Consider the following 14928-nt stretch of genomic DNA (forward strand, 5'->3'; position numbering starts at 1 on the left):
TTCATATTCTGTATCTTTAAATTTCTTATTCTTTCTTTTACTTCTTCTATGCATTTGGCATCTTTGATATCTTCCACACGCTCTTCATAAACACCTCTCCAAAATGTTACCTATTTCTTCTTTGTTTGGTGGTCTTTCATTTTACCTTGTTTCCCAATTCTTTATAAAACTTTTTTGGGTCGTCAATAAATTGCATATTCTGTACTTTTCCTTTATATTTATCTGTTTATCTTCTAAGTTTTTCTGCCTGTGCTGACATTGTTAGTTTATTATTTGAGATACTGCATGATAAATCCTGATCCATTATAATACTGTGCATTGCTTTTATCACATCTGTCTTTCTGAGTATTTTTGTTGATCTGATCCCTCTTCTATAATCTTCTAACAGTGACACTTCTTGTCAAAATTTAGTTTTCTCTATTCAATACCATGATGGCATTCGATTTTTCCACTTCCTTTCCCTTACTACCCTGAGTTCTTGTGGTAGAATTTTATCTGTTCTTAATTTAGCTGCACAGTAACATATCCTGTTCACTTCTGTTATATTGCATGGATCTCTATGGACAGTCCTAATTACTGTGTTCATTTGTATTATCAAACTTCTAACTTTTGGGGGTTTATTGACAATCTGCAGTCTATTTCTTTCATTTATCTTAATATGTCTATCTGTACTAAATCAAGCAACTCTTCTCTTAGCTCATTTTCTTCTAAACTGAGGGCACATTCTTTGTTCTCCATTTTCTGCAGGCATTGTACAGAAAGTTCTATAGCATGTCCCTGTGGCACATTTTCTTAAATTTCTTCCCGTTTTATCTGTTGCTCTGTCATATGAGAACTCACTAGCCTATCACTCCTTCTCATCACCGACTGTGTCAGAGTTGCCACAATTTCCTGTATTTTCCCTTGCTGCCCAGATTTAAGTGAATATTTATACTGGTTTCCTGTGAAAGGCTCCAAAATATCTTCATATGGCAACTGACCAGTTTCTTCCTGTTCTACTGGTTTCTCCTTATATCTGGATGTCTACTGCTCTATCCTGGTGTGGTCTTTCTGAGTTAGATTCTCTACACTGAATCCTTCACTTTGCAGGTACTCTACAACCTCAGTTTCTATTTCTTTAACTTCTCCATTACTAATCTTTTTTTCTACTTTTCCTCTGTCTTCTCATTTTTTAGTATTGTAAAGTTTTTTATGTCTGGATTCCTTTGCCTGTACTTCTCTTCAAATATCTTTGGTGCTGTTATTTTTGTATTGATTATTTTTGCTTTCTCCTTTGCATAAATATTACACCATATTAAATATCTTTTTCTTTTCCATGTCCTTATTTCTTCTTCAGATGTCTCCTGATCTTCCAAGTTTCTCCTTACTTTGGGGACTTGTTCCAGCGTGCAGTGATGTAACCTGTGTTAGATCTTCTACACCAAATCCTTCACTTTGCAGACATTCCATAACTTCAACTTCTATGTTTTTAACTTCTACTTTACTAATCTTCTTTTCTACATTCCCTCTTTAGAATATTATTTTTTATTATGAAATTTTCTATATCTGGATGCCTTTGCCCATATTCTTCTTTGAATATCTTTGGGGCTGCCTTTTTTTTATTGATTAATTTGGTTTTCAACTTTGCATAAATATTGCATCATATCAAATCTCTCTTTCTTTCCATGTCCATATTTCTTTTTTTATACTTTTCAAAAATATCTAGGTTTTGTTGTTTATATTTACGCATTTCCTCAAATGATTCTTTTTCCAAACAGATCAAAGTTTCTTGATCTATATAATGTTTTTCACAAATCCGTTGTTTTAATGAACACAATTTTCTATTTGAAGCTTCTGACAGTTTTTCTTGTGGAAGCATTTTTCTTTCCTCTAATTTCTCTCTTAATCTTTTTGTATATCTTGTGTCTAGAAATTCTGTGCTTTATGCATAATAGTAACAATGCATAATTTCTTTCTTATCCTACAGTCCACTCTTTTTGTCTTTATGGCTCTTCTTTGGCCTATCAGTTTTTGTGGACTGCTACTTCCTTCTAGAATCGGGGGGGGGGGGTGGCATCCTCCCCTTGGGCCTGGCCTGGTCCCTTAGAAATGTTTCCACATTTTGAGGATTCCACACAGTCCTGGCACCAGTGCGCCTACCAGGATTGGGCACTTTTTTTAACCTGGTTCTTGAGCATCCAGCTATCTTTTTAATTTCTGACCTACTTCTATCCATCATGACATATGATATATATATATATATATATATATATATATATATATCAGTGTCATTTTGGTGAGATTTTTGTGAAAAATAGGGTCCACCTCATGAAGGTACTCACCAAGACTTGAGGATAAATTCAGTTTCAGCAATACTTCTCTCCTTTGCTTGTTGACTTATCTCTCAATTTGGATATCTAGCTGGGTGAGTTTGTCAATGATGCCTGAATGAGGGACAGTGCAAATAGCTTGCCTAAGTCTAGATAGGCTCTATGCACAGATTTGTCCTTGTCCAGGGCCTTGGTGACTGTCTCAAAGTCCAACAGGTTTAACAGCATGATCTCCCTTTGACAAATCCAGACTGAGTGGGGTCAAGTGTTTGAAGATTACCTATATCTTTGTTGATAAGGTCCATGATGATTTGCTCCATGGCCTTGGAGATAAGGCTAGTTAGGCTAATAGGTCTATACTTCCTGAGGTCAGTGGAAGCACCACCTTTGTGCAAGGGAATAATGGTGGCCATTTCCCATTCAGACAAAGCTGGTACTTAGACTATGATTGAAAAGAGTACCCAATGGTGTTGCTAATTCTTGTTGGAGCCTATGTAGGACATAGTCTAGGATGTTATCAGGTCCCATAGATGCTGTTTTTGGCCTTAGTGAGGGTGTTTATGACCTGCTCTTTACAGATACAAGGTATGGGACAGGTGGTAGGGATGTCATGGGGTACGTGTGGCAGAGACAGGGGAGTGAAGTTTTCAAAGAACCTGTCGGCCAACAGGTTAGCTATGTCTACAGGCTCAGTATATTTGGTATCATTAACTACCAGTTCATCCCAAATCTGGACCTTTCCTTTCAGGTTATGGATGTAACTAAAGAACATCTTATAGTTGTCTTGAGTTGAGGAAGCTAATTTGGATTCATAGTTTGCTTTGGAGGCTTTCACAAGAAGTCTTACTCACTTGTTTAAGCTGAGGAGGGAGTGTTTCCAGTTTGGGGCTCACTCCCTCTTACTCTTTGATAGCAATTTCTTCCTCCTATTGTAAATCCTGTTAATGGCATTTGTCCACCAGGCAAGTTTGCTCTTCCTTGAGGAGCTTGTTTTGGTCCTATGAGGTATGGCAGAATCAATGCAGTAATACAGGTGTCTGTATAAAGCATGGGTGTAGAACTTGGCAGAGTTGCCATTTCCATTTGGGGGTGTACAGTGAAGCTATTTTTACCATCCTGTAAGAGGTTATAATCTACTTTGCAGAAGTTTTTTTTTTTAGTTTAGTTGCTGCTGGGGAGGTCAGGTGTGATAGTTAATTCAAATGAGATTGATTTGTGGTCAGATCTAACTAGGCAAGACTTCACAGTGGGGATGCTACAGTGGTTCCCCCATATTGGTAAGCACCAGATCCAGGATGTTGGCACCCTCTGTGGGGGTGTCAACCAGCTGGTCCAGGGCACTGGAGTTAATGAAGTTGAGGAACCTTTGGGCAAGGGAGTTTGAGCACGAGCTATTTTCCCAGTCAATGGATGGGTAGTTCAAGTCACCCAAAACTATAGTGTTTGAATGTATTTTGATAGACTCAAATAGATCCAAATAGGCAGAGTGGGTGCCCTGATTCATGGAGGAGGTCCTGTAGCTGGCAATGACTTGAATAGGTGTCCTACCAACAGTTAATTGCACCTTAAGTATCTCCAGGGAATTATGCTGTTTAACCAGTCTGGAAGTGTATTTATCTTTAATGAATATTGATACACCACCTCCTTTAGTTTTCATGCCTTCAGTTTGTGGTCTAAATATCTGTGTCTTCCAAGGTGAGGACTGCTTCCAGTGAGTGCAGTTTCATGTTAACCCTCTTAGTGTTTAGCAGTATAACCCTGAGGTTGTTTTGAGATGGAGTTTTTACGCTGGGAATTTTGCCCTTGAGACACTGCCTAAAAAGGGCATTATGGGGGTGGCAACAACCTTAGCCAGTAGGCGAAATCCCAGGGGTGAGACACAAAGACCATCTCTGGCAAAACGTTGAGGTCTGTCGATCATGTTATCCCAGGCTGACAGATGCTGGATCCCCTTAGAATGATATCAGAAACCAAGCCAATTACTGAAGGTCAATCATTTTCTGTTTGTATTGAAGCATCATCCTAGGTGAAGGTAAAATGCTGCTTAAGGTTAGGGACATACCTGCCTGAGACACATAGTCTGAGAGCTCAGTCATGTCTCTTCATGTAGTCTAGAGAGGAACATCTCAACTCATTCACACCAACATGAACTATGATGGAGTCATAACAGTACCTGTTGTTGAGAGACTTGTGTGCATTTGTGATATGGTGTATCTTGGCACTTGACAGACAGCTCACTATGACCTTTTCCTTATCCAGCCTGGTGAAAGGGTCATCTGTGTGTCTCACAATAGAATCAGCTAAGACTAATAGGTTTGGTTTTGTGGTTTGCTTTAAGGGCTTGACAGGCGAGACACTGGTGATTGAACTACTATGTATATTGTGTTCTGCAGAGGAAGTATTACGTACAGCGTGTTTGTGTTTATGAGGTCTCTGGTGTTTAGGTATGTTTCTGGTGAGGACGCCCGCATATGTAGGTATGTGTGATGCGGGTTTGGGTGGAGTAGGAGGTGAGGTGTGCATGTTGACAACCCGATCATTGTCATATGCACTAACTGGTGTGTGAGAGAGCATGGGTTCAAGGTTCTTAATATATGTGCATCTCTCACATGCTGAGTTGTGTGGACTAGGTGGACAGGGTTGTCGGTGAACAAGAGACACTGCCTCAGGATGCCCATGTCAACCAAGCTGACTGGAGAAACTGTGGGAAATTGCCTGTCCATAATGTTAGGTAAATTTATATGCTTAGGAAAAGAGACTGCACTTAGAAATGGCTAGAGGGTGAGAGGTTGTGTTGATATCTCTATGGCTAGGCTTAGTGTACCATCTGAGAGTAGAGTAGGGCTGCAAAAAACCTCTGGAGGATCACAAGCAAAGTGCTAAAGGAAAATGAGATGATAAAGCTCCACTTATTATACAGTTAGAAAAGCTTCCAGAATGGTAGGTCATGAGTTGTCATCTAGACGGGGAAGGAAAGTTTAATGGAAGATATACCAGTTAGCTAACTGAAAAGTAACTATCAATGAATGGGGAAAGGAAGTTTAATGAGCATGACATTGTGAAAAGCAACTGTTATGAGATGAGAAACAAAACTTTATTGCACATGAAAGAAATAAGGGTTTATACATCACATATTGGGGGAATGTACTTATTGATTATGCTGGAAGGAAAAGATAAAGACTTAGAAACCTACTGGAGAATATCTGAAATAAAAACTTGCCAATACAGACAAAATGCTGATTCTTGTACTTTATGTACAGAAGTAGTCAATGCTTCTTGTAATTTAAATTCACCTTTTTGTGATTCTCAAAAAGCTGTTGTATTCTGTTTGTGAATAAAGCTGCTTGTTGCAATGTGCCTTGGTCCCCAGTAGATTTATTTTAGGTCAACGATTTACACACACACACACACACACACACTCTTACACAAACTCGTATACAGACACCTATACACACACATACGTAAATATATCTCCTGATCCAGCCATCACCAGTTCTCTCCAGCTTCTAAAGCATATTCAGTCAGCAACATTGCCAACTACTCACTTGAACAGTTAAAGTTTTTTATAATTTCCTCTCTCTTTCTCAGCTGGAAGATGAAGACTATGAATAAGCTACATTGTCAGACTCTCAGAATGTTTCCCCTGTTCACTATTTTCATATTAGATGATGTCTGCTGTGGAGTGGGATTTCTTGGAATAGGTGTGTGATAAATCCTTTCATTTGTTTCAAATTTGGCTTAACTGTTAGCGCCACCTTCCATGCACACCCAGTAACACAGCTATGCATGTGTTATAACTGATGTGATCATCCTCCTGAGATTGCTCAAAATTAAATGAACTTTTTATTGAGAAAACATGGCAGACCTTCTCCATCTCAGTGAATAAAAATTGGTTCCTGTTCATGCAATGCTTATTTGCTAGGAATAGTAAGGTTTAAGAATGGTTATCGTACCAGGAAATTTCTGATCTATGAATTAAATTTCTGGTTCTGCACTTTCTGGTATCTTGATTTTTGCAACAGCCATGTGCCTATAAAGTAGTTATCTGCTAAATTTTAATAAGGTATGGTTGCGCAGTTTGAGGCCGACTGAAATTCAAGAAACCTGTAACATAATGTCCTTCATATGACAAGTGTTTAATGCAAATACAGCAATGCACTACAACAGAAAAGCATGCTCAGGAAGGGATGACTGAATGAATAATGCCATGATGGTTAGGACGGAGGTGGAAAAAGTGCCAGCATTGCTTCTATATAGAAAATGAATTCCATTTAATACACATAAAGCAGTCATCCAACTCAGCAAGATGCCTGGATGCATACCAATAGGTACAACTACAGAGTCAAGGCACTGCATATTTCTCCTTAGTAAATTAGCGATTAGGCTTTAGCAGGATAATGGTGCATAGTTCTGAAGGTTACAGCTCAGATGGGTATGAAGACCACTCAAAATGACAAAATACTTAATCATATATTCAGTTTAATAAAAACAGAAGACAGACCAGAATTATATCTACTTTGAAACAATGAGGACTAATGGGATGGGTCTATACTTTTAAAGTATGGAAAATAAATAATACTAAATGAGGGCTGCTGAGGAGACAGCACAAGTGTAACATACATGGTATTAAAATGGAAAATGAAGGAAAATTCAAACTTGACTGGAAATGTTAATGTTTCACAACAGCTATAAGCATGTGGAATGTACTGCCTTGTGACAGTCTGTTATAAAGTATGATGTTATAAAATATAATGGAGGTTTTTTAGAAAGAAGACAAATGGAAAAATATGATAAAGGTAGGTGGTTTTCTGCATGGCAGTTAATTAGCCAGATAACAGGACTACACAGCTTACTCCCTTTTCCCAAAGGTTTTTCATGCATAATGTCTGTACTACAGCTTGACTTCTCCATATCTATCATGTCTTATCATGTGAATGATTTTTTGCAAAACCTTTAGGTTTGTTGTAGCAATAAGACCTATATTATGGTATGATCAGAATGAGATACTAAAAAAATCATCTTGCATTTCTATATTGACTGTGTTCTATATTAGCTTCACAAACATGTTAATGTAATACAGCAAAATGTAAATGGTCCTTCACACAGTATTCATTGCATATTAATAAGCATGGCGATAGGCAATAACAAAAGGAAAACTTTTTTGCAATAACAAAAAAGTAAACAAAATCACTTATGTGGCACATCATTTATAAACAGACAAAATTCAATAAACATAAAAGGCACGTACAACACATGCATCACGGTGTTCATATTCAATCCATATGTCTGTCCAGTACTATGAAATTAACTTTTGCAGTAGACCAAACAGACTAGCTTACAGTACGCAGATTCTTATCGATCATTTTCAAAATATGTGTCATGACTGGATCGTATAGCGACTTTCTCTGACCAATCTGCTAGTTTTGTTTACATCATTCATTTAACAGCCATAATTAAAATCAAATACCATATTTAAATAATTTTAATTATATAAAGAATTTCAAGACCAAGGAGTATAAAAATGTAGAAATCTTCATTCAAAATACTTCATCCACTTTGTACAATATTTATTGTTGTTTGTTCACATCTCTTTTACTGGCACTGAAGTCTTATGGTCTCCCTTCAACACTGTTGGGGCTCTGAAGCGCAGATATCACCTTCATAAAGAAGGTTTAAGTTCCACATCTACCTGTCCAGCAGGTTCCATTAGGCAGCACTGGATCCAGAGCCTTTTCTGCATTTGGCCAATTATGAAAGTTTTCCTTGTACCACTCAACTACATTCAGAAATAAAACAAATGCAATGATATTACTACTTCAGCGTTTGATGCAATTAAATAATACCAATTTAACTTGCAACTTTTAAGTATCACTACATTTCATTTTTACTTTTTCATTCGGACCCTTGTTCAGTCAGATATCAGACAGTATATACAAATGTAGAATACCTGATGTCAGTTAACATTCCCTGCCAAGTGCAAATGACACAGTCAGCAAAATTCATTTAACATGTGTAAGGTTTTTGCGTGCATCTGTGTCCTAGAGGGACAACATAACAGGAAACTAACACTGTTCCTTTTGTCTGGAAATAGCACATATAATGAAAGATATTGAAAACTGTCATTTTTACATGTAACGTAGCATCTTCAAGAGAATAAATCAATGCAACTATACACATATTTGACAACACATCCTGTAACTGGTTTGTGATACTATAATGTAATTACAATTAATAATTTACACATATTAATACAAAAAAGGATGACGTATCCCTCAATTTAACAATGTGATTTGGCATGCATAAAATAAATTCACTATATAAGAAAAATAAGACAAGCTCATTATACATAGCACATGCCTGTCAGGCCATCTACAACTAATAACCCAGTTTATAAAAATTCTGCAATTTTAAACATTTCACTTACATCTAAGTAAAATACTAAATATGTTGAATATAGAAATGTTGTCAACTTCCCCCAATGCAGTACACTCCCAAATTATAACTAAAAAAAAAATAATAATAAATACTCTACAACAGGTGTTTACACAAAGCATTCATTTCTTTCTTCCAAATATCTGACATATACTCAATGACCCTGGAGTTTAACTTCCTTGCAGTCTTTCTAATACACATCTAATGGAGCAGAGAGATAATGCAGTATAACCCAAATGTCCAGGGAACAGTTAGTCATCCACATGCTGGAGAAGGCAGTGTGGAGGGTGGGAGTGAGCAGCCAACAGCCTGTCAATCCTGGAAGGAGGAATGACAGCTTGGTTTGCAGTAAGACTGACACCCATCAGAGTTTGAGTCTCCATAAGTGCAGCATAAGGACTTCAGCTATGCACTTTGCACATGCTGCCTACGCACAGTGGGTATAATGGAAATGAATGTGGCTTAAGAGTGCTGTGGGTGACTGGCAATGACCATGTAAAAACAATTATGTTGACTGTCTGGATGATGGGTGTCCTGTCACTGGCTCTCACCCACAGGAAGCAAATGAGCTAGTCAGGTCATGGCAGGGCTGATGGTCAGCATACAACAGGAAGAAAAATACATACAAAAAAATGAAGGTATGGCACTAGCATTCAGGCAAATAACACCTGCACTTTTAGAACAGGAGATATTCTTGAAATGTAAATGTTTAATTCACATAATATTAAAACAACGAGGCAAACAAATTGATACAACAAATCACTGAGCAAGAAAGTAGGAAGACACGTACAGTAAAAAAAGTTAAGCGCTTTTCTTTTATGTAAAACACAAACTTCTTCAGACAATTACTAAAATAAAATGTTCCAGTTAAATACAAGTAGATACTTTCAATTAACCAATCAAATACATTGAAACACAAGGTGACACCCATTTTTTAAAACAAAACATAACACATCAAGTACTTAAAACCAATAACCTGTCGTACATGTTTATAAATATATATATATATATATATATATATATATATATATATATATATATTATCTACACAAAATCTGTATTTGTAAACTATGTATAAATGTAGTAAACCCTCACTCTTTAATAAACTCTTTTTATAGATATTTTTGAAATAGGTTATTATTAAAGAGTGAGGGTTTACTACATTTATACATAGTTTACAAATACAGATGTTGTGTAGATGTTTAACATATGTATATGTATATATATATATATATATATATATATTTTTTTTTATAAACATGTACGACAGGTTATTGGTTTTAAGTACTTGATGCATTATGTTTTGTTTTTAAAAATGGGTGTCACCTTGTGTTTCAATGTATTTGATTGGTTAATTGAAAGTATCTACTTGTATTTAACTGGAACATTTTATTTTAGTAATTGTCTGAAGAAGTTTGTGTTTTACATAAACGAAAAGCGCTTAACTTTTTTTACTGTACGTGTCTTCCTACTTTCTTGCTCAGTGATTTGTTTTATTAATTCACATAATATGATTTAAAGGATGCTTCGTGTTTTGTAAGCCTACACACTCAGCAATACCACTACAAAACCATCACAGTACAACATTACTATTTTGAATGACAACAATGACACCAACAGAGGATTATGATTGGGTCACTGATCGTAATCTGCATATTATGTGTTTGAGACAAGGATGTTAAGAAATTCACTGAGATGTGAATCTTGGCATCCATGTCAAGAACACAAATCTTTGTTACAATCGGAGATATGATCATAATTTATTGTAGTGCCAGGAGGTTTATCTTATCCATGTATTACTAGTTAATCAAAAATTAGATTAAAAACAAAAAAACAAAAAAAAAAAAAACACATGTTGTGTTCCAGCTTTGAAAGCCTTTAAAGCAGTGGGGAAGTGATTGACATCCTTACGCATTTTACTTTCTAAGGGAAGCAATTTAATTCAAAATGTGTGTGTAGTTTAGCGAGCAGCAGCCAGAAACAGGAGCTGAAATTAATCAGTGTCATGTCCTGCTGTTGCTATTTATTGATCAGGGCTGTCTGCTTTTAGTGTCAACCAAACCTTAACATAGAGTAGTTAAGCACCACTTTGGTCTCTTGCTGTAGCACAGCTGGACCAATATATAATTTAGCCATGGTCTGAGTGTAATCCGGGTGCACCATGCACTTCTTTAAAGTTATGGAACAAATGATTTGCGTTTTCCTAATATTAAAAGCAATAGTTATTTTATCAAAGATATGGCTAGGCAACCTTGTATCCACTTCAAGTTGTTCTAATGTTAAGTTAAACTCAGTCAATACAGAGACTTTATATGTAAGTGTTTAATTAATCTGACTGGTACAATCTTGCATTCAAGTTTGACCCTACTCTACTATGCCACCATGTATAGAGACTATTTATCCTGTTCAATCATATTTTGTAGTATATGCAGTACTGATCTCTATCTTTTCAAGTCTTCCTTTCTGCAAATAACTGTTTTGCTTCAAACATTTTCTGTTCTATTTTAACATTCTCACAGCACATTGTTATAATCATATAAGAGTAATCAATATGCAGGAGGCAGCCCCAAAGATATTTCAAGAGAAATACAGGCAAAGGCATCTGGATATGGAAAATTTTGCAATAAAAAAATAATATCACAAAGAGGGAGTGTAGAAAAGATTTGTAAAGTAGAAGTTAATAAAATAGAAGTTGAAGTTACGGAGTGCCTACGAAGTGAAAGATTTGGTGTAGAAGGTCTAACAGGAGAAGCAGGAAGATCAGGAGACATCTGAAGAAGAAATATGGACATGGGAAAGAAAAAGATTTAATATAATGTAATATTTATGCAAAGGAGAAAGCAAAACTTACCAACACAAAAAGAACAGCACCAAAGATATTTGAAGAGAAATACAGGCAAAGAAATCTGGACATGGAAAACTTTACAATACAAAAAATAAGAACACGAAAAAGAAAAGTAGAATATGAGATTAGTAATGGAGAAGTTAAAGAGACAGAAACTGAGGTTATGGAGTACCTGTGAAGTGAAGGATTCAGTGTAGAAAATCTAATTCAAAAAGCACCACAACAGGATAGAGCAATGGATATCCAAACTAAGGGGAAACCAGCGGAACAGAAAGCAAATGATCAGGTGCCATATGAAGATATTTTGGAGCCTTCCACAGGAAACCAGTATAAACATTCACTTGAAGCTAGACAGCAAGAGAAAGAATGGGAAACGGTGGAAACTCTTATGCAGTCAATGTTGAGGAGTGACAGGCTAGTGAGTTCCCATACGACAGAGCAATGTATGACACAGGATGAAATTGAATAGAATGCGCCATAGGAAGATGCTATAAAACTTTCTATAGAATGCCCGCAGGAAATGGAAAACAAAAAATGTGCCCTCAGTTTAGAAGAAAATGAGCTAAAGAGTTGCTTGATTTAATAGACATAGACAGACATTAAGATCAATGAAAGAAATACTCTGCAGAAGGTCAAAAAAACCCAAAAAGTCAAAAGTTTGATAAAATAAATGAACACACTAAGACTTTCCATAGAGATCCATGCGATATAAAAGAAGTAAACAGGATATATGACTGTGCAGCTAAATTAATAACAGATAAAATTCTACCACGGATAAAATTCTACCACAAGAACACAGGGTAGTAAGGGAAAAGAAGCGGAGCAATTGTATACCATCATGTATTGAATAGAGAAAACTATAAAGAAATGTTGACAAGTGTCACTGTTAGAAGACTACAAAAGAGGGGATAAGTCAATAAAGAAGACAGATGTGATAAAAGAAATGCGCAGTATTAGAACAGACCAGGATCTATCATTCACTATTGCAAATAAACTAAAAATCTCAGCACAGATGGAAAAACTTAGAAGATATGCAGATAAATATAAAGGAAAGGAACAAAATAAGCAATTTATTCACAGCCCAAAAAGTTTTGGAGAGAAGTGGGAAACAATATAAAAGGAATCGAAAGATCACCAAAAAAAGAGGGCGTAGATACATTTTGGAGAAGTATCAATGAAGATCCTGTGGGGCATAACAAAAATGCTAAATGGATAGAAGTAGTAAAAGAAACAATAAGTTCAAAGGTACAAGATATGAAATGGGATGAAGTAACAGCCAGAGAGATTGAAACAAAATTAAGAAAAACCTTTAATTGAAAACCCCAGGCCCAGATGCAGTACCTAACTTTTGGTTAAAAGTATTAACATATTCGCACAAGGATTTAGCCATGACTAGGAACTATTTATATGCACACCCTGAAGAGACACCAACCTGGGTAACAACAGGAAAAACAATGCTCCTACTCAAGAGTGAACCTGCAAGCTACCCAAAAATTATAGACCAATAACTTGCCTTCCGGCGATGTATAAACTATACATGGGAACTGATGCTGACAGCATTTATAGTCAATTAAATGAAAACTCAGTTATGGAAGTAGAACAAAAGGGCAATAAAAGAAAGTCATATGGAACAAAGGATCATGTACTAAATAAAGTCATAGTGGAGAACTGTAAAAAGGGGAAAGTTAGAAAAATATGCATTAGTAACATGCATGCTTAGTGCATTCGAGGTTTAAAGAGTTAATACATTTATTCTGTTCACACTGCATGAATCTGCACAAGCTACTAGAGACATTCCAATCCTGTTATGTCATAAAAATATGTGCAGCTATGATCTGCTTATGCTTTGGAAATTAACAGTGAAGCATTTGATTTCTGCTAATGTCATGAAAATAATAATAGGCGTTTCATATTCTGCTAATGTCATGAGACTTAAACAAAGAGTTATTGATTTTCTGCTTATGCCATGAGAAAGTACACAGCTGCTGAAGCTATTGATAATAAAAACAAAGTATGCTTGAAAGTATAAACCATAGTCAGCATTACTTGTACCTAAGCTAGAAATGTACCTTGAAATGTAACACATATATATTAAAACTGCACAACTGAAGAATAGAAAGTTTGTAGTGGGCTAAAAATAAGCCCCAAGGGCAGGTTGTTTTTCTCAAATGTTTTTTATAATCCAGTCATGTCAGCAGGAAATCCAAGCAACATTTTCTATGTAACACATAGTGAGTTTTAAATCTGGACATGTCAGCAGGAAATCTAAGTAACATCTTCTATAGAATAATACAGAAAGCTGTGTCTAACTACGTCAACCATAGAAAAGTAACATTTCATAGAACTGTATAAAAGTAGCATACTGCTTACTAGTAATTTAGACAAATCCTGTATCTGCATGTTTTGTCTCCTTGCTGCAAGTAACAAAGGGTGCCATACTTGAATCTTACGTGAACTGGTCTTTGAAGTTTTTTCCTTTGACAGATTGGTCCTTCGGACCAGAACCCTCACTTCACCTCGGATCAGACGGGCCAGGTGGTTGAAACCGTACGGGGAAGAAACCAAATCGGTTCTTCTTATATGAAAAACCCTTCGACTGAAATGTCGTACAAAAGAGGCCAGCCACTTTCTGATCTGCGACTGAAGGACGGGTCTCCGTGAATCAGGTGATCAATCACGTAGGCTCAGGTAAGGTGAATCTACTTTTTTCTGTTTTCTGTTTTAGATCAGGGACTAGATTTGTATTGTTTTCATCAAGACTGTGTTTTACAAGTCAGGGACAGAAAAGATTACTGTCTTGTCATAGATCAGGAGAAACAGAATAGGTAGGTAGTCATTCTGAAGAAACTATAACAAAATCCGTGGTGCCACGTTAAAAATAAGAGAAGTTATGTAGCGATCAAAAGGGTAGAACAAAATGGGTAATAATTGCACAAAAAGACCCCAAAATCCGCCTTTAACCGAAGACGCAAAATATATGCAGTCACAGCACGCCGACAATATTAAATACTATTCAAAATGGGTTAATAAGTATGAATTCGACGGAAAATTAGAAAAATTCTCGCTTATCAAACTTGTCAAAAAGCTTAAAACCGATTCCAAAGGTCGGTTAAAAAAGCAACGCCAATTAGGAATTCCTCAGGCACACAGGTGGATTGAGGAAGTAAACCGTAGGGAACAAAAGAACGCCAATTCAAAAACAATGTTTTTAGATATGGAGGACAATAACTTAGTAATAGCATCGGCCCCTCCACCTCCCTTACCAGAATATGAAGCAAGTGAACAGGTTAGTCCACCCACACGATATCCTGTGGTCACTGAAAATAGAGACATTGTAAAAGT

General features: G+C 36.3%; 1 protein-coding gene across 4 annotated transcripts in view; it reads right to left on the minus strand.

Moving 5' to 3' along the window:
* Positions 1 to 6561: 6561 nt before the first annotated feature.
* The window catches only part of TGDS (TDP-glucose 4,6-dehydratase), a 750932-nt gene continuing 742565 nt past the window's right edge, over positions 6562 to 14928 (minus strand). For 3 of the 4 annotated variants that reach the window (XM_044073003.1, XM_044073005.1, XM_044073004.1), the window contains one exon: positions 6562 to 8085. In XM_044073003.1, the coding sequence (XP_043928938.1) occupies positions 7982 to 8085 (104 nt within the window). In that variant the 3' untranslated portion in view covers positions 6562 to 7981. The remainder of the gene's footprint in view (positions 8086 to 14928) is intronic. The other variant, XR_006365114.1, reaches the window with a different exon arrangement.

Source organism: Protopterus annectens, chromosome 5.part1 (assembly GCF_019279795.1).
Source record: "Protopterus annectens isolate FY-2018-M chromosome 5.part1, PAN1.0, whole genome shotgun sequence".
Taxonomy (NCBI): domain Eukaryota; kingdom Metazoa; phylum Chordata; order Ceratodontiformes; family Protopteridae; genus Protopterus; species Protopterus annectens.